The sequence below is a fragment of the Agelaius tricolor genome, unplaced genomic scaffold (assembly GCF_023055355.1).
Source record: "Agelaius tricolor isolate 1412-34295 unplaced genomic scaffold, bAgeTri1.0.p SCAF_1, whole genome shotgun sequence".
Lineage (NCBI taxonomy): Eukaryota > Metazoa > Chordata > Aves > Passeriformes > Icteridae > Agelaius > Agelaius tricolor.
The window spans coordinates 5884679-5903460 of NW_027269261.1; the positions used below are offsets into that span (position 1 = coordinate 5884679).

Below are 18782 nucleotides of genomic sequence, written 5' to 3' on the forward strand. Positions count from 1 at the left end.
GGCGCGGCCAGGGGGCGTGGCCTGGCCGGGGGCGGGAGGGGCGCGGCGCGAGCGGTGATTGGCGGGCGCGCGGGGGCGGACGCGGCGGGGATTGGCGGGCGCGCGGGGGCGGGGCGCGGCCAGGGGGGCGCGGCGCAGCCAGGCTGAGGGGCCGCGGCCGTGTCGGTGTCCGGCTCTGGGTCCGTGGCGGCGGCGGCGGCGGGATGGTGGACAGCGTGTACCGGACGCGCTCGCTGGGAGTGGCGGCGGAAGGGCTGCCGGACCAGTACGCGGACGGGCGGGCGGCCCGCGTGTGGCAGCTGTACATCGGGGACACGCGGGGCCGCACGGCCGAGTACCGCAGCTGGCTCCTGGCGCTGCTCCGCCAGCACCGTTGCCGCTCCGTCCTGGACGTGGCCTGCGGCACCGGGTGAGGCCCCGCTCCCGCCCAGCTCCCAGGTGTCCCTTCCCCCTGCTTCCCGGGGCCTCGCTGCCCGCGGCCATCCCCAGAGCCCCCCTCCCCGGGCCCCCGTGCTGCCCCGGCCCCACTGACAGCCGTGTCCCCAGGGTGGACTCCATCATGCTGCTCGAGGAGGGCTTCCAGGTGACCAGCGTCGATGCCAGCGACAAGATGCTCAAGTACGCGCTGAAGGAGCGCTGGGAGCGGCGCAAGGAGGAGCCCTTCGACCGATGGGGTGCGGGGGCTGTGGGGGCCGGGAGGGGCTGCGGACACTGACACTCCCCCCTAGCGCTCCTTCAGGGCCCATGGCCCCTTGCAGTGCTCGGGCCACTCGTCTGGGACTGCCGCCGGCCGGGTGGCCTTGCTGCGGGGACCTGACAGTGCCAGCTGCTCGGCAAAAACAAACCATGGTCCTTGCTTGGCTGGCCGCTGGCCAGAGGCCAGAGCAAGCAGCCACACGGGCCTGGGGAGGTCTGGGTGATGCTGAGATGGGGTCTTGCAGGCAGGGGAGGCTGTTGGGTGTCCCTAGCCTCATCCATTTCCCTGTGCTACAGTCATCGAGGAGGCCAACTGGCTCACACTGGAGAAGGACCTGGAGAAGCCAGGGGATGGGTTTGATGCAGTCATCTGCCTGGGGAACTCCTTTGCACACCTGCCTGATTTCAAAGGTGAGTTGGGGCAGGGAAGAAGAGGGGGAGCACCTGTGCATGCATGGTGTCTTCCAGCAAGCTGAGAACGTGTCCTAAGTTATGGCATTGTTGGGATGGGATTACACACAGTGGAGCTGCTGTTTCATGGTGCATCTCCAGGGAGGGTGGAGCTGAGGCCCCACTGCCCCAGTCTGTGACATGAGTGGGCCCACTGGGTTCCATGGTCATGGCGGAGGTTTGTGCATCAATGTCACTGCTGTGACAAGGCTGGAGGCACACCCAGATTTGTGCCACAAAGGCGGGTGGTGGGTTTCCCACGTGGCACACTCTGCTCCAGTGAGGCTGAGAACATGCCTGAGCTCATGCCACGGGTGGGGCTGTGGGTTCTCCAAGCTGAGATCTGGGGGAAGATGGTAGGGGCAGGTATTTGTGTGTGCATGTGTACGTGTGTACGGGTAAGATGAGGGCACACGGGCTGTGCCACAGGGTACAGCCAGTGCTTGGAGACGCCACAGTTTCCTCTCCAGGGGACCAGAGTGACCACAAGCTGGCCCTGAGGAACATTGCCAGCATGGTGAGGCCCGGGGGTGTCCTGGTCATCGACCACCGCAACTACGATCACATCCTGGCCACGGGCTGCGCGCCGCCCGGCAAGAACATCTACTACAAGGTCAGTGGCTGGCAGGCCCTGCCCCATCCCAATCCCCTTTGCCCCAGCCCCATGGCCTCAAGGGGGCCAGGCAGCAGGACTTTCCCCAGGCTGGGGGCCACCGAGTCCCCACAGGACACAGACGTCCTCCTGTGGTCTCCCAGAGCGACTTGACCAAGGACATCACCACCTCGGTGCTGCTGGTGAACAACAAGGCACACATGGTGACCCTGGACTACACAGTGCAGGTCCCCCCCACTGAGGCAGGGGCAGACCCGGAGCTGAGGTGAGAAGAGCTGGCAGAGGTGGTGGCTCCCGGCCTGGGGGGGTGGCTGGCACTGTCCCCTGCTGTCCCCTGCCTCACCAGCACTGCCTCCTTGCAGCAAGTTTCGCCTCTCGTACTACCCGCACCGGCTGGAGGCCTTCACAGCCCTGCTGAAGGGAGCCTTCCAGGGAAAGTGCCAGCACAGTGTCCTGGGTGACTTCCAGCCCTACACGCCGGGCCAAGCCCACGTGCCCTGCTACTTCATCCACGTCGTGAAGAAGACAGGCTGAGGGGGCTACGGAGATGGGACTGTGGTGCCTGAGAGCTCCAAGCAGCTGTGGGTCCAAGCAGGGGGTGGGGACATGGCTGAGAGCCACCTGGGAGACCCCTCCCCTTAATTAAGAACAGTTGTGAGAGCTACCTTGGATCATGGTCCGTGTGTCCCTGTATGGGCAGGGTATGGGGCAAGGGGGACAGCCACTGCCTCCTCAGGACTCTGTGGAAGGAGGTGCTCAGCCTGGGGGGGCACAGGATGGGTGCAGGCACAGCTGCCCCACCAAGGCCCCAGCTGCAGGTGGGGCTTGGGGCTCCCCTTGAAGAGGGCAGGAGGGGTGAGCTGGCTCCCAGGTGGTTGCACGCCCCAGCTGAGTCCCTGTAGCACCGCACACAGCAGTGTGCTGGAACCTGTTATCTCACATGCACCTCCCAAACAGGTGCTGACTCCTGTTCTTGACACTCCTCAGCCCCATAGAGAGATACCCACTCCCCCACTGGAGCTCCCAGAGTGGGGAGGCTCCACGCTGGAGCCTCCAGCAGTGCTTCTGCTGTGGCTGCAGTTCCCTCCCTCCCACCCAGGGGAAGATGTGGTGCCCTGATCCAGCAGCACGGAGCAGTGCGGTCAGGGACAGCCCTGCCTGAACACGCTCAGGCACCAGAGCCAGAGGGCTCCAGGCAAGCACCAGCTGCAAACTCACCCATGGAATGCCACAAGCTGCTGTGGAAGCAGCCCTTAGCAGAGGAGCTCCAGGGGGAGCAGGCCCTCACAGCCACACTTGGCCCAGGGATCCAGCTGTCAGCAGGCTCAGTGCCTACAGCAGCTGGGGCAAAACCTGGCACCAGCAACTCCCTGGGCTGCAGAAAGCTGAGAGCAGCTGCAGGCACCTGGCCACAGTAGCTGCCACACACAGCTCCAGTGCCATTTGTTGGGAAGCAGGGGATGTGCAATGCCACCAGCAGCTGCTGTGAGGCTGCACAGGGAGGTGAGACAGCACCTCAGGGGCTCTGGGCCAAGTGGTGCTCAGCACAAATGAGTGCAGACTGGGCAGCTCCGGCTGTTCTAGACAAGGTTTGAGTCTTTCAAAGGCTGAAGCTCCCCCTCTCGCTGTGACAAGTTTTTCCTCTCGTCCAACGGGAATTTCTTTGCTGCCACTTGCTCCCATTGCCTCCTGTCCTGTCACCCAGTGTCTCCAGCAAGAACTGGGCTCCTTCTGCAAAGGGAGCTCAGCTCACAGCCAGGCAAGTGCCTCTCCCTCAGGCCTTCCTCAGCCACCACAGGCTCCAGCCATCCTGGCAGGGTGAGAGTGGCCCCACTCTAGTTCACAGGTGTGCTGCCCTCTCTACCTGCAGGACAATGATTTCTCTCTACTAGCCAGCCCACCCAAAAATTTGCAGGGACCTTCCTGAGCCTACAGACACCAACAGAAGCAACAACTTGAGGTCAGGCAGTGAGCACCTAGTGCTAAAAAAACCTGTATTTATTCAGAGACTATGTCAAGTCGAGGCCAGCTGGAGCAGCAGTGCCCTGTGTCCTGCTGCCCCTCTGGCCAGCACCTCTCACTGGGGGCTGACAGCCCAACAGCAGCTGCCTCGAGCCCTGCAGGTGCAGTTTGAGCCTTGCTCCCCCACCAAAGAATGGCCTGTCAGCCATGGAGACAGCACTACATTGCCCACAGCTTTGTCCCTGCAAGGAAATCACCCTGCTACATTCCCAGCAGCCACAATGCACCGCTGACATGTGAGGGACCCTCACAGAGCCCACCACCCTCCTGGATGAGCAGAGCAGCACTTCCACCAGGCCTTGGCTTGGGAAACTGCACAGACACCATTTCCACCCAAGCTCAAAAGAAGGGGGCCCGGGAGGCATCAGAGAAGAGCGGCAGTGCCTGTTTGTGCCTGTTCTGCAGTCCCAGCTCTGCTGAGCTTTAGGAGGCTGCAAACTTCTGCTGGATGAGTCTGTACCTGAGCAGCTCCTGCTCAGAGACTGATGGCTGCAACCTAGCAGCAGCCTGCAGAAAGTCTTCCATGGTCAGGATCAGAGCAGACTTCTCAGTATCCAGCCCTGCATGAGAGAAACAACATGGAAGGGCTGAGAACAGGAGCAGCTGGTAGGATCCAAAAGCCCACTCTCCAGCCATCAAAGGAAAAGCTGGGTCTCCCTCCTTCCCCCTGGGGCCAAGCACTGGAGGTGGAGATGACCACATCTGCAGAACCTGCCTGCCTGGCAATAACCCAGAGCCCAGCACTGTGGTCCCAAAGCTGCTGAGGATCTTCTCACACAGCCCAGCTACCAGCACTGCTGACTCTCCTCTCTGCCCCTGTGCTGGGCTGCTCCAACAGCTGGGACAGGTAAGGGCAGGGCTCCTACCTTCCTCAATCCACTCCACCTTGCGTTTGACAGCACACATCATGGCATCTGAACATAGGGCATAGATGTCTGCTCCTGTCAGCTGAGCTGGGCATTTTTCTAGGATGGTGGTGAGATTCACAGAAGGATCCAGTTTAAACCTGCCAAGAGAGAAAAACAGAGGTGTAAAGGCCAAGAAAAACCAGACCAGTGTGACTGGGCAGGAACAAGCAGAGTACCCATGCTTAGCCACCTCCAGAATGTGCCTTGCATGCTCAACAAAAAAAAAAAAAAAAAAAAAAAAAAAAAAAAAAAAAAAAAAAAAGGTTTGCTTTACTCTTTTTTTCAACAGTCACTTTTCTTTGAAACATCCCTGCAGCAAGGTCCTCTCTCCTGCTAAGCAGGATCAAAGGAAACTTTGAATCACAGCACCACAGCACAGCATGGCCTAAGTTGGAAGGGATCTTAAAGATCATCCAGTTCCAACTCCCCTGCCATAGGCAGGGACACCTTCCACTAGACAAGGGTGCTCCAAGCCCCATCCATCCTGGGCTTGAACACATCCAGGGATGGGGCATCCACAGCTTCTCTGGGCCTCTCTGGTTCCAGGCTAGGAAGCACAAAGGATGCAGAGAGTAGTCTTGGAGCCGTGGTGCAGGATGAACTCTCTAGAACACCATCTGTTTATGCCACTGGTGTTTGACTTCTCACCTAGATAAATTCAGTGCTCCACGTGCCTGGGAATAACTTACAGTCATGGCTGGATGAGAACATGCTTAATGACAGAGTACAAACCACTGTAACACCAAACCACCCCCTGAGAGCCATGCTGCAGACAGTGAGCCTCCTTCAGCATGACCAGCAGCTGCTGGAGGGCATGGTGGCCAAGACACAGGGTGTGACAAGCTGCTTGCAGCCAGCCCACATTTTCATCTCTCCTACTGACTTACGGTGACAGGCAGAGGTGATCACAGCTTTCCAGGACAGAGTCCCTGCAGAGGCAGTCACAGCCACTCACCCAGCTGTGGTGGGGGGTACCTCTGCACCCCAATTGCAGGGCTTGCTTCTGTCCCTCCAGAGATGCTCTCAGGAGCTCAGAGCAGCTGGAAAAGCAGCCAAACCCTGCTGCTCAGCAATCCCTGATTCACACAATCAGTGACTGGGGAAGACACACAGATCACAGTCTGAACACCCCTGAGCACCACAGGAAGAGAGGCAAGGAGCTGAATGGAGCTGCCTTCACACTTGGATTGGCAAACAGCAGGGGAAATTCTCTTGCAGGAATCAAATGGGAGCTTCCTGTCCTGCAGCTGCACTGCACCATCAGGATCTGGCTGAGCTCCTTAAGAAGAGCACAGTGGCTGGAAATCTCTACCAACCCCTCCACTTGGACAGGCAGGCTGAGCTCCACCCATCCTGTAGAAAAACCAGTCCCAGCTCAACTTCTGGAAATCACTCCGTCCTCCTGCCCTACCCAGTGGCTGTGGCTCAGTGACCTCAGGTGCTCCCCAGGGCTCAGACATGAATCCAAGATGGAGCACACTATGCATCAGCCCCAGGAGGGCTGTGACCTCCTGGAAGGTGGTGGCAGGAGGCTGCAGGAGCACAGGGTCACTCACCTCCTGGTGACAGCACTCAGCACCTGCAGCTGCGACTCCCGGTCCTCGCTGATGCCCACGTAGACCAGCTTGTCAAACCTGTCAGCACAGAGAAGGCAGCTGGGCACAGGCCAAAGCAAACCTGCCACAAGGGCTCAGCCCTGTGCACCAGGAGCTGCAGGACAGCTCATTTTGCTGTCCAGTTTGTGGGTGATACAGAGCCTGAAGCAGCCCACGTGCTGGAGGGCAGAGCTGCTCGCAGGGACAGCGGGGAAATGGACAGACAGGAACCATCCAGGGTCCAACAACAGCAGATACAAAGTGCTGCCCCAGGACAAGCAGGTCACAGGCTTGAGGACTGGCTTTGGGGCAGCTGTGCAGAAAGGGCCCTGGGGCACCAATTCCTGCCATTGTTTGGTGCAACAGCAGGTCCCTCATTGCCCTGCTGTGCTGCTGGGGCAGTAACCAGAGCGATGGGGGCAACAAGCTGTGGTATCTTACACTGCTGCTACAGCCACAGGCACCAGCCCCCTCCTGGCTTCCTGTGAGCCAGGGGCCTTCACAAACAATCTCTGCAGAGGGAACATGGTGGGGACACAGTCCTGCTCACCAGGGCCTGAGGAGCTCTGGGGAACCCCCCTGGAGTGAGGCAGGGCAGGATGTGACATACCTGCCAGGCCGTAGCAGAGCTGGGTCCAGGAGGTCAGGCCTGTTGGTGGCTCCAATGACAAACACCTCTCTGCTAGAATGAAGGCCATCAAGCTCTGCAAGGAGCTGTGAGACAACTCTGCAGGGAGCAAGACAGGATACTTAGACCTTGGCAAGTCACCCAGTGTCTCTCTCAATGAAAAAGGAAGAAGTGAGGCCAGTGGCAGGTCCATTTCTTGGACTTCAGCTCCCATTTCTCTTATTTCTCTTCCCTGAAGAACCCTTACACAGCCATCCAGACTTCTCCATCAGCACAGCCAGCAAGCACATGGGCACATTTCAAAGTGGTCCAGATCTCAGACAGTCCTTCAGAACAGGAAGACTGGATGGGGACTGCCAGCTTAGCAGAAGAGCAGAGGAGGCCTAGGGAAAATAACCCTGTTTCTGGGTATCTCTAAGCTGTACACACTTTGGTTCTACCAGAAGCACCTGAAAGGTTTCCCACCACAGGGGAACAGCAGCTAATAGGAGGACAGAACAGCAGGGGTGTGAAGGATGACCTTGGAGAGGCCAAAGGGAGCACTTGGCAGCCACAGAAGCAGATGGAGGAGACTGTCTTAACCAAATGTTTGCACAACTAGCTTGGGCAATCGTGAACCTGAGGCAATGCAAACAGCAGTACTAACGCTCAGAGAGAAGAGACAGGCCATGCTGAGAGCTGAAGAGAGCAGAGAGGGGCAAAAACAGAGAAAGAGAGGTGGAATGGACTATGCCTTTCAGGCAATCTCATGCACTGCCTGCAGCTGAGGCAGGAATCCTGCTCTCCCAAGGACACCTGATGCTCACTCACCTGTCCATGACACCTCCTGAATCTCCACTTCGCCCACGACTGGGGGCCAGGGAATCCAGCTCATCAAAGAAGATAATGCAGGGAGCAGCTGCCCTGGCTCTGGCAAACACTGTGAGGAGACAGCACAAAAGGTGAAAAAGACATGGAAGAGCAGTCAACAGCAACAGGACCTGCTACATTCCCAGCAGGGAAGAGGTGTGGATGGAAACCAGATGCCCACTGTATCACCACCACCAACTGCTCCTGCCTGTCTCAAGAGAATGGAGACAGGCAGCACCGAGCAGGATGGGCCCTGAGGCTCAGCTGTGTCTCTGAGGAGCTGATGTCCAAGCAGGATGGGCCCTGAGGCTCAGCTGTGTCTCTGAGGAGCTGCTGTCCCATCAGGAACACCAGGGACACGAGCAACAGGAGCAGAGAGAGCGGGAGGGGAAGCTGCAGGCAGCGGGGAACAGACTGTAGGAGACAGCTGGGTCCAAGCCCTTGCTGAGAGCTGTGGGTGGGAGTTGGGAAGGGGGGTTTAAGCCCTGCCTCCTTCCCTGCAGCACTACAGAAAAGCCCCATCTGCCCACGTGCAGGAGCAGGATGCACGTCCTCACCATTGCGCACGTTTTCCTCGCTTTGCCCAACGTACATGTTGATGAGCTCTGGTCCTTTCACACTGTGGGGCAGGGAGAGGAGGAAGCCAGTTAGAGACAGCCATCCCCTGCCAGCAGGAAGGCAGATCCATTGTGTGAACCCCCCTCACATTTCTCCTCACCTAAGGAATGTCATGGTGCATGTTGTTGCCACAGCTTTTGCCAGCAAGGTCTTCCCTGTCCCTGGAGGCCCGTACAGCAGCAGCCCAGAGCGGCACAGGCCCAGTGAGAGCAGCTCTGGGTGCTCCAAGGGCAGCTGGATAGTGTCCAGGATCTCCTTCTTCACCTCCTGCAGCCCTCCAACATCCTGCCAGGACACTGAGGGGATCTGCCAAGAGAGGGAGAATCCTTGTCAGCACTTACTCCTGAGCCCCGCGCGTGCCTGGGCAGCTCCGGTATCCAGAATCCACTGGATTTCCCCTCTTCTGAGCTTTGCAAGGGAGAACCAAACTGTACAAACACGTCCCCAGGCACGCTGCACTCACAGAGTGCACTTCATCTCCAATCCTCCACTGGGAGGAGGATCCCAATGGAAGGAGGACTCCAGTCCTGCCCCTGGGATCCTATGTCAGCAAAAATACCCCAGGGAAAGTATCTGCCAGGGTTGCCTGCAGCTTTGAGGGGAGAGAGTCTTGCTGCAGGCAGCCTTTGGGATGAGTGAAGAAGAAGGTAAAAATAAGAATAAAAATTAAAAATTACATGTGCAAGGGCTTCACACCTTGCAGAGGGACAGAACCTGGGCTGCCAGGAGCTCTGTGATGGCAAGGGGGATGTGAGGGAGAGACATCCTGCAGGACAGTGTATGGAACACTCACTGCTCTTGAAAGGGGGATGCAAGAACAAAGTCCATGTATGCTCATGAGAAATTGATAGGGAGGGGGTCAGCTACAGACATGTGAGGGGTCAGGGAGAACAGAGAGAAGACACCAAACCTCAGATGCGTGAGCCAATGACTCTTGGGTTATTTTGTGCTGAGCAAAACTATCCCAGAGCATGCTGCTGCTCTGCTCTCCTCTTTAGGAATAGGTGGAATGCCACAGCATGCATGACATCCTCCTGAGAGTCAGAGCAGCTCTCCTGGGAAAGCCCCACACTTCCCCCCCACCTGCTGGCTGTTGGTGCCAGCACAAGTGGGGAGTACAAAAATAGCTTAGGGCAAAATTCTTCCCCCCTCAGCCAATTTGCATCTCCTTCCTTCACTACTGGAAACGATGTTATTTCTTTAGCTGTCCACCAGCAAAATTAGGTCAAACAAAACAAGGATTTTCAGAAAAAAAACCCCAACTTTTAAAGCAAAAGGTCACAGGCCCTTCTTCTGCAGCGACAAGGAATGGAAGAGCTGCCCTCTCCTCTGCACTTTTGCTCATCATGCCTTGCTAGAGAGAGCTCTACAGACATGAGCACAGGAAAACTGCAGCAAGGCTGTTTTCAGGGAAGCACAGTGTAAGTCTAAGACAGGGTGCAGACACTGTTAACAAGTGGAGGTTTGGAATCAGTTCTCTCCAGAAGGTTCAGGCTGTAAGTGCAGACAAATGTGTGACTAACTAGAAAGTGCAAGCAGGGAACTGAAAGCAATGTTGAGAGTATCCAGGTCTGCTAATGGGCTTCCTGACCACAACCAATTACTAAGAAAATCAATAAAGGAATGTAAAATACAAACAAAATTAACTCCCATTCACACAGCTCACTGCTGAGCATGCTCTGTGGTTATTTGTCTTACAGAAAACCTGGCAAACACCATAAAACAGAGCTCACTGCATGAATTAAGTGGGCAGCTGGGGAAGGTGCCAGAGGAACTGCTCCAAGGCCAAGGCTTCCTGTCCTGTGCTGAACTCAGTTGTTGGCACTCATGGGCATGGAAAAGAGGTTCTGATCCCTTTGCTTGGTCCTAACACCACATTACCCAGCCAAACCAGTCACCTCAAATGCTGCTTCCCTGGGGGCCAAGCTGACAGAGGCAGATCACAACCCTTCTGAGCACCTGACTGCTGGTTTTCTCAGACTCTCCAGGTCACTTTCCCTGAAGAAACCCCAAGTTCTTCAAACTGCCTGTCTGTCAGAAAAGTCCATCCCAGCTCAAGCAGCATCCAAGGCCAGAGATCAAGTCTAAAACTTATCACACCTGTGGAGAAGCTCCCCCACCAGCCTGTGCCACAGCCTCTGAGTTCCCTCAGGCCAGGTGGCTGGGGACATCTCAGGGAGGCAGCCTCTGCCCCCCAAGAGGCTGAGCTGCACAGCTGGCACCCCTCCAGCACCACTGGTCTGCATTTAGCACTGCATGAGCTTCCCTGACAAATTCCAAGCCAAGAGGGAGAAAATTGATGGGGGAAAGTCCAGAGGACTGTTTCCCACTGAAAGCTGAGGGAACACAGGGAAGGACAGAGCAGGAAACAACGTGTCAGAACACAGCCCTGCAAGATCTGTGAGGGCATCTTGAGCCAAGAGCTCTGCAGAACCCAGCCCCTCCTTGTGCCCCAACATCTCACCTTTGGGGCTCCCACTGCCTGTGAGTGGGCATCATGCAGCTGCTCCAGTGCAGCACTAAAATCCTCCTCGAGCACCGGGAACCCTGCAGTGCAAAAATCCCTCTCCACTTCTTCGCTCAGCCCACCTGGAAAACTGGTGAGGAAAGAAAGGGAAAGGAGTCAGACTCTGCCCCACTAGTGGCTGCAGCCCCTGCCCTCCCCACCCTGCTGCCTGTGCTACCTCAAGGCCTGGATGCGGGTGCAAGCAGCCCGGCTGCTGTGGGACAACAAGGCACAGAAATCTCCCAGCACAAATCCCTGTGAATGTGGAAACAAAGAGCATCAGTTCAGTCCCTCACCACAGCTACACCTAGGCCACAAAAAGTATAGGGAAAAATTCCTTGCAGAGCTGTCCCTTGAGCAAGCTGTTCCTGCTTAAAGGCTCGAGCTTCATTGTTTTTTTATTAGCAGAGCTGAACATCAGCCAACACCTCTGCAAAAGATGTGGACTAGAAATCAACATTTACAAGCTGATGTTTGAGCACCAGGATTAACCACTGAAGAAGCTGTCTGGGCTGTGGGAATTTCCCCTTTCTCCAAGGCCAGCTAGGGGAGATGGGCCCAGCACTGCCAGCCTGGCCATCCCCACGTGCTGCTGTGGCTTTACTCACTGCAGTCCTGCGGGCCAGCTTGGACAGGCTCACTTCTTTGCCCAGAGGCAGGCTGGCAGTCAGCATGCTCAGCATCAACCTTCTCTGCTCCTCTGAAGGGGCTTCAATCTTCACCTCATGAAGGAAAGCAGTCTGCACATCTGTGGGAACATTCTGGAGCTTGCAGGTTGTGCCAATCACCAGCACGGGGTGGCTGTGGGGAGAAAGGGGACAGTGCATGGTCTCAGCTCTGTGGAAGCACCCTCTTACACTGCCATCACATGTGGCAACTCACTCTCCCCTGGCAGAAGCGAGCAATTACCTTGAACACCCACAGCAAACATGCAGGGTCCATACCTCAGTGCTGGGTCTGTGTCCAGGAGCAGCTGCCTGAGGGTAGCAATGACCCTGGCGTCCTCTCCGAGCCCGTCCCGCTCTCTGCCAAGCACCTCGATGTCTTTCAGCAGGAGCACACAGGGCTGGTACTGCTGGGCCTGGCTGAAGGCCACCTGCACTTTCTCCTCTGTGGCTGCACTGGTGTCACTGCACAAACTGACACAATCGACCTGCCAGACACAAAACACAAGGCAGTTGCAACATGCATGGCTGGGGGGGCATAGGACAACATTCCACAAAGCTCTGCACGGGCAATTCATGGCTCAGAGGAGATCAAACTTGGTATTTCCCAATATTTCCTGAATATGACGTTCAGGTCATATTCAAAATAGGCACGTTCTGGATGCCTTAGCATGGGTAAATGGCTGTCTCTTGCTTCTCTGCAAGAGGTGAGGTAGGCAGGAGGGTCTTATCTGAAAAAGGTGAGGCAAAGGGACCAGAGAAATCAATACAGTGGATATCACAGCTCATCAACCTCAGCTGGAAGGGAGGTGAGAGCTGTGGAAGACAGGGAGAACAAAGTATCTTGCAGAACAGTGCAGTAAGTAGAGGAGGAGGCCCAGAAAACTGCTCAACCAGTGCCAGACAGGCTCAAAGTGCAGGAGGAAGGTAAAGGTGATGGGTGTTTGGGGGGAAGTTAGAGACGGCAAGAGGCCCAGACACTGTTTACAAAGCAAACACTTGCTGAAGTCATCCAAGGGAGGAGGTGACTGGTGAGCCTTGAACAGCAGCCTGGGAACAGGCAGTGCTGCCTCCTGGTGCTGTGAGGTTGTCCAGGGAGACTCAAACCATCTCTGGGATTCCCTGTGTTTCATCCTCAGAAAAGGCAGCCTGAAGCAGGGAGAACAGCTCCCTAGAGGGCAAGGACAGGGACACAGTGCAGAGCAACTCCTGTGCTCCATGTACAACATAAAAAACAGGAGTTAGGGTTGTGGCAGGCCTAGTGGTAGCAGTATCTGTATGCAAGCACTGAAAGGCAGAGAGAAAGGACATAAAATTGTTTATCAAGTGGTGGATATTAGAGCAGGGAAGAATTACTGTGTCCTGGTGGGATGGCAGACACAGCAGTGAGAGGAAGGGAAGAGCAAGTGGAATGGCAGTGTAAGCACTGCAGTCAGTGAGAAACAGGGGGGAGAGTGTAAAAACTGGGGTAGGAGAATAAAATGGACAGAAAGCATCTCTGTCTTCAACAGTAAGTGTGTAAGCCTTTAAAAGCAGCACAGAACCCTGAAACCAGAGCTGTAGCCTTGCACACACACCCCACTAGAACCTGAGGCCACCTGACAGCACAGGACAGCGACAAAGTGCTTCCAAGGAGATCCTAAACATGGATCTGAGGGTCCTGTGAAATCCCTGCAATCTTGCACTGATCCCAAGAGCTGTGGCACATCTTCAGAAAAGTCAGAGCTCAGCACCACAAAGGATCGTGTCCAGATGAGCTGCACAGCAGCAGGCCAAGGCACTATCTACCTGCTCCACTGAACCAGTCTTACAGCTTTACTTGGAGAGAAAAGAACAGGAAAAGAGTTTACTCCCAAAATATCCACCAAAAGAAGGAGCAAGCCCACAATTTCCTTCCACAAAAAGAGGAATCTTCCAGCCCTATTCTTTCCATTTTTCTTCTTCTTCTTCCATGTCCTTGCAGAATTTCAGAAAGTCTCCTAGAAAAGTCACCACGTGACTTCCTCTCACTTTTGCAAACATATCTCTACAGATTCAAGTAGATGAAAGCATTTGTGGGATTATCCCAGACTGTCAGAATGAACAAAAGAGGTATGCTGGAAGAAAATAGCAATTTTATCAAGTCACTGAAGACTCTGTTGGTTCCCAGAACCTTTTGTGCTGGACAGAGACAGGTGCTAGACCTCATTTTGGCCACCCAGGCACATAACATTGCCATCAAAAGGGCTTTTCCTGGTCAGATGTGGTTTTGTAACAGTAGATTTCTCATCCAAATACTCTCACCTACACAGAGAAACATCTCCTTTAGCTTGCCTGCTCCCACCAGCTTCATCTGACAGTCAAGAGGCCTCATGCTGGCACAGGGAAAAGTAAACACCTTCCATGCTCTGCTGACCTCTCGAGCTCTTGTGAAGAATCTCTTTCAAAAAGATCTTGTAAAAATTTGTATCAGACTCTCCCTTAATTGTTTATTCTTCAACCTGAAGAATTTATTCAGCTTTTCCCCACACAGAAACTGGTCTAGACCCCTGATCTCACCCAGTGTCCTTCTCTGAATTTTTCCAGTTCAGTTTTATGCTTTTGTGATGGGGAGACCAGAACTGTGCATGATGTTCAAGCTGTGTCAAGAAATGGATTTGCACAGCAACAGCACCCGCTCTCAGGTTTGTTTCATAAAATGTGATCTGAGTTTTTACACATACAGAGAGCAGAGCACAAGTTTTCAGGAGGCCATTGACATAAAACCAAATTCTTAATACTGACAGTCAGCTGGAACTACATCATATTCCACGTTAAACCAACTCCAGTGCATTTCACCTGACACTTCACTGCTCTTGGCAGGGGGATGCTGGTGAATGTGAACACAGTTACAGGGCAGCTCTTTTACATGCCAAGAGATTATGAGCCAGGTCTGGTACACGTGCTAGTGTGAAAACCAAGGTCTGCTTTTCTTTTCCCTCTCAGCTAAAGAAGATCTCAGCATCATTTGTGCCTCACTTGTCTGCATCTGCACATGGAAGCAGCTCCTGGACAGGCTCGTGTCATGGCTGCGGCAGGGCCGACTTAAAAAACATTTCCATAATCCTCTGTCTGCTGTAAATCCACCAACCCACTGGCTCCAGGAGGAATTACCTTGAAGAGGTGGAGGTTGAGGCAGCTGCACGCAGCTCTGACAGCCATCAGCTTCCCGCTGCCGCTGGGCCCCGAGAGGAGAACGCTGCCCACGCCACTCAGCGCGCTGGCCCTGCAACAGACAGGGAGGGGAGCTCTCCCTGCGGCCCCACCTCCTCGGGGCTCTCTCCAAGGAATTTTCACTCACCGACGGCGCAGGTGAGGCCGGAGAGCGTCGCAGAGCTGCTTCACCACGTCAGAAAGGCCCGCAGGAGACAAACTGCTCCAGAACTCATTGCTGTTGTTATGGGCTGGGGCAGATGGGACAGTGCTGTTTGTTGAACCCACCTGCGAGGAAGCAAAAACACCACCCAATAAAGACCGGTGCCAAGTGACAACATCTGTCCTGAAATGTCATTTTCCAATGGCAGGAGGCACAAGCCTCCACAGGTACATTTGTCATCCACAGTGCAAGCTCAGCCTCAGATCTCCCCTCTCTGCTCTCCACCAACATCTCACCAGATAGAGAGACGTGTTCTGGGTGTCCACCAGGTAACCCTCAGACTGCTCGCCTTCCACCATGCCTACGATCTTCTTCACCTTGAAATAAAGCTCTGGCCACCTAAAGGGAAAACAAACAAGCACTCTGAAGTGCTTAGCCAAGATCTTGAAGGAAGAAACAATATAAATGTCAACAAGAAGACAGCTGATAAGCACAGGTAAGCAGAGAAACTCTTGTCCTCTTGCAGTATGCACAAGGATCAGCCAATGTGAATGCTGGGAATGCCACTGGGAGCACCCTTATCCTGATACAAAGGGGATGTTCTCCCATTTAGCACAACTGTTTCAAAGCCACACGAGCAAAACCAAGAAGGGCAGAACTGGTGGCCAAACAGAATGTTAATCTAACATGAACTCCTAGGGCTTATGTGAACATTTTGTTTGTCACAAGTCGAGAAGCCCAGCTCCGACTTTGCTTTGTTTATGTGGCTCTGAGGCCCTCAAACCACCCTTTCCTCTTCACTCTTTATCCCCATCAGTTGCTCTACCTCTTTTTTTCCTTTCTTCCCTTCCTGACTATTCAAATGAGCTAACAGTGGCCTCCCTCTTAGCTTCAGCCCTCCATAATCCAGCAAAAACATTTCCCTCTTCCCACCATATTAACAGACAGATAAAACACTAAAATCCAGGGACAGATGAGAATGGAATAAACTGATTTCAAGAGAGTCAGTCATGGTGAAGCATCTTTGCTCTTCCAGTACCAAGTGATAAAGCCACAGTGTGTTGACCTACCTTAGGAACTTGTCTGCATTTAGTTCTATAAATTCAGCATTTCCAAATGTTGGAACACACAGGATGTCTCCCTCTTGGACCAGCCTACAAAAAACCCAGAGAGTTTCACCAGTGAAAGAGAGTAAATCCTTGTGGTTGTGTGGCTCCCTGCCCCGCATCACTTGTGCTTTTACAGAAAACACAGAGACCTGAAGATGACTTCTGAAGGACAGCACAAGAAGTGTTGTGTCCAAGCAGAGCATACTCCTGACAGGACAACGCAAGGGCGTATTCTAAAACTACACAGCACCCGCACTGGGGGCGTGGACGCGCACATCCCCAGCGTGTGGCACAGACGGACAGCGCATCTGCCCCGAGTGCCCACCCCGCACAGCTCACCGCGGCGTTTCGAAGTGCCTGTAGAGCACGCCGTCGTAGCTTCCCCGGGTGCTGTACGCCGGCGAGCACACGATCTCCAGGTGCAGCTCCTTGGCGAACGGCGGCACAGACAGCACGGACCGGCTGCCCTTCCCATCCGCGGCGCCGCTCCTTTCGTACCTCTGCGGAGGGCACGGGGCGCACCGTGAGCCGCGGCTGCCGCCGCCCCGCTCCCCGGGCTGCCCGGCCGTGGCTCACCTGCAGCCGGAGCTGTGCGGCGGCGGCGGGGTCGCAGCCCAGGTTGAAGGCCAGGGCCGGGGCCAGCAGCGCGGTGCCGTCGGCCGGGCCGCGGCGGGCGGCCCGCGGGTACTCCCAGGGCGGCGGCCGCGCCAGCAGCGCCGCCAGGTGCTCCCGGGCCGCCCCCTCGGCGCCCACCCGCACCCACTCGCCCTGGAACAGCCCCAGCGCCAGCAGCCCGCGCCGGCTCACCCACACCTCCGCCCCGCCGCTGCCGCTCGCCCCGCCGGGCACCGCCCGCAGCCGCGGCCCGGCGGCGGCGGCGGCGAAGCGGGAGACGAGGGGCGGCGCGGCGGCGGACGGGGGGCGGCCGCGGGCGGTGCCCGGCGGGGCGGGCGGCGGGGGGGCGAGGGCGGTGCGCGTCCCGCTGCCCAGCAACCCCTGCAGCGCCGGGCGCGCCTCCAGCACCAGCGGGCCCGGCCCGGGGCCCGGCCCCGGCAGCGCCTCGCCCCGCCGCGCCAGCACCGCGCCGCCCGCCAGCCTCCCCGCCCGCCCCGCCGCCCCCAGCAGCACCCAGGCCAGCGCCGGCGGGCGCCGCACGGGCCACACGGCCACCCTGCGGCCGGCCGCCAGCCCCAGGCGCCGCAGCAGCGCCCCGCGCAGCCACAGCTCCGCACCGCGCCGCCCGCCCGCCTCCAGCGCCACGGCGCTCAGCAGCACCGGCTGCGCCCCGCCGCGCCCCGCCGGCCGCACCGCCAGCACCAGCGCGCCGCCCCGGCCGCGCAGCGCCGCGCACAGCCCCGCCGGCGCCAGCAGCAGCGCCGTGGCCGGCCACAGCTCGGCCGGCGGCGCGTCCAGCGGCCGCAGCACGGCCACCGCCATCGCGCCGGCGGAACTGGCAGCGGGGCCGCGCCGGGGCGGAGCGCGGTGCCCTCCACACCCCGCCCAGGCCGCAGAGTGGGAGGTGCGCTCCGGGATAGGGAGGTGCGCTCCGGCATGGGGAGGTGCGCTCCGGCGCTCGTAACGAGCCGTGCGGGCGGCAGCGACGCCCGGTGACGGCGGGCCCGTCCTCCCCGGCTCCGGCAGGCTGCAGCCAGCACCTGCGGATTCCCCCTCCCAGAGGGGGAAGGTGGCCGAAAAGGCGGGCGGGGATTTTGCTGTTCCGCGCCCCCCGCGAGGCTCACGGCCGCACAGTGTGGGATCGAGGGAAAGGGCACTCGGTGCCCTCGCCTGTGGCAGATGAGGAGATTTTGCGGGCTGGACACGCGCACCTGGTTTAAAAGAATGGACTTGTATTGGTGTTAGTGCTGAATTAACCTAGGAAAACATAGAATAGTCTGAGTTGGAAGGGACACATAGAATCATTAAAGCACGGCTTCTGTCCCTGCACAGGACAACTCCAATAATCACAGAGAATGCCCGAGAGTGTTGTTCAAACACCCACTGAACTCTGTCGGGCTTGGTGCTGTGACCACTTGCCTGGGGAGCCTGTTCCAGTGCCCAACCACCCTCTGGGTGAAGAAACTTTTCCTAATGTCGAACCTAAACCTCCCTTGATACAGTGTTAGAGCCATTCTCTCGGGTCCTGTCACTGGTCACCACAGACAAAAGATGAGCGAATGTCCTACTGCTTTAATCGTGAGGAAGCTGCAGACTGCAGTGGGGTCTCTCCTCAGTCTCCTCCAGGCTGAACAGACCAAGTCACCTCAGCTGCTCCTCACAAGGATGGCCGTGTCCCATCGCCCCGCTCCACACGAGGGAGCGCTTACAAAGCGTTCGGACTCGCTCTCTGAGCTCCCAGCCTGAAAATCCAACCTGCGGCTTGGGAGGATTGGCCAAAGCAAAGTGACACAGATATTAACACTGCTAAAGCTGTACGGAAATGGCACCGTGAAGATGCTTCTGCAAATGCAGCCTTCTCTGCTCTGGGCCCATCACTGGGACGTAAGACAATTCTGACCACCAGTGGTTGGGTCATTTTATCTCTGCTTTAAAATTAGGGAAATCAAGCAAAGAGAGTGGGACACCCCCACCACTCCCCCAGGGTGCCTGGCACTCGCTTCCAGTCAGTGAAGAGATCTGCATGTGCTGAACACTGGCTTTGAATTTACTGACTTCTCTTGCCTGGGCCACATGGAAGGGATCTTCTGTGGCAATGTTCCTCACTCGGGGCTCACCAAATGTGGTGGTGTTCACAGGGGTCCCAGGACAAGGGAAGAGACAAGAATCTCAAT

The 18782-nt window shown here is 56.7% G+C and overlaps 2 protein-coding genes across 3 annotated transcripts; one reads left to right on the forward strand and one right to left on the reverse strand.

Moving 5' to 3' along the window:
• The first annotated feature begins 116 nt into the window (after positions 1 to 116).
• On the forward strand, positions 117 to 2428 carry GNMT (glycine N-methyltransferase). Its single transcript, XM_071419383.1, has 6 exons — positions 117 to 409; positions 547 to 674; positions 994 to 1107; positions 1617 to 1759; positions 1903 to 2024; positions 2122 to 2428. The coding sequence occupies exons 1-6, from the start codon at positions 204 to 206 to the stop codon at positions 2291 to 2293; spliced, it is 885 nt and encodes a 294-aa protein (XP_071275484.1). The 5' UTR covers positions 117 to 203; the 3' UTR covers positions 2294 to 2428.
• Positions 2429 to 3739: 1311 nt separating this feature from the next.
• PEX6 (peroxisomal biogenesis factor 6) lies at positions 3740 to 17479 on the reverse strand. 2 transcript variants are annotated; one of them, XM_071419492.1, is made up of 17 exons: positions 16570 to 17475; positions 16333 to 16493; positions 15955 to 16038; positions 15181 to 15283; positions 14870 to 15009; positions 14683 to 14794; positions 11830 to 12038; positions 11494 to 11686; positions 11064 to 11140; positions 10844 to 10976; positions 8480 to 8685; positions 8319 to 8380; positions 7723 to 7831; positions 6895 to 7011; positions 6246 to 6323; positions 4648 to 4787; positions 3740 to 4341 (listed from the first exon to the last, which is right to left on the reverse strand). In XM_071419492.1, the coding sequence occupies exons 1-17, from the start codon at positions 17428 to 17430 to the stop codon at positions 4205 to 4207; spliced, it is 2922 nt and encodes a 973-aa protein (XP_071275593.1). In that variant the 5' UTR covers positions 17431 to 17475; the 3' UTR covers positions 3740 to 4204. The 2 variants fall into 2 exon arrangements, with proteins under 2 accessions (XP_071275593.1, XP_071275649.1); XM_071419548.1 differs by lacking the exons at positions 3740 to 4341; positions 4648 to 4787; positions 6246 to 6323; positions 6895 to 7011; positions 7723 to 7831 and adding an exon at positions 7930 to 8212 and having other exon boundaries at positions 16570 to 17479.
• Positions 17480 to 18782: the final 1303 nt, after the last annotated feature.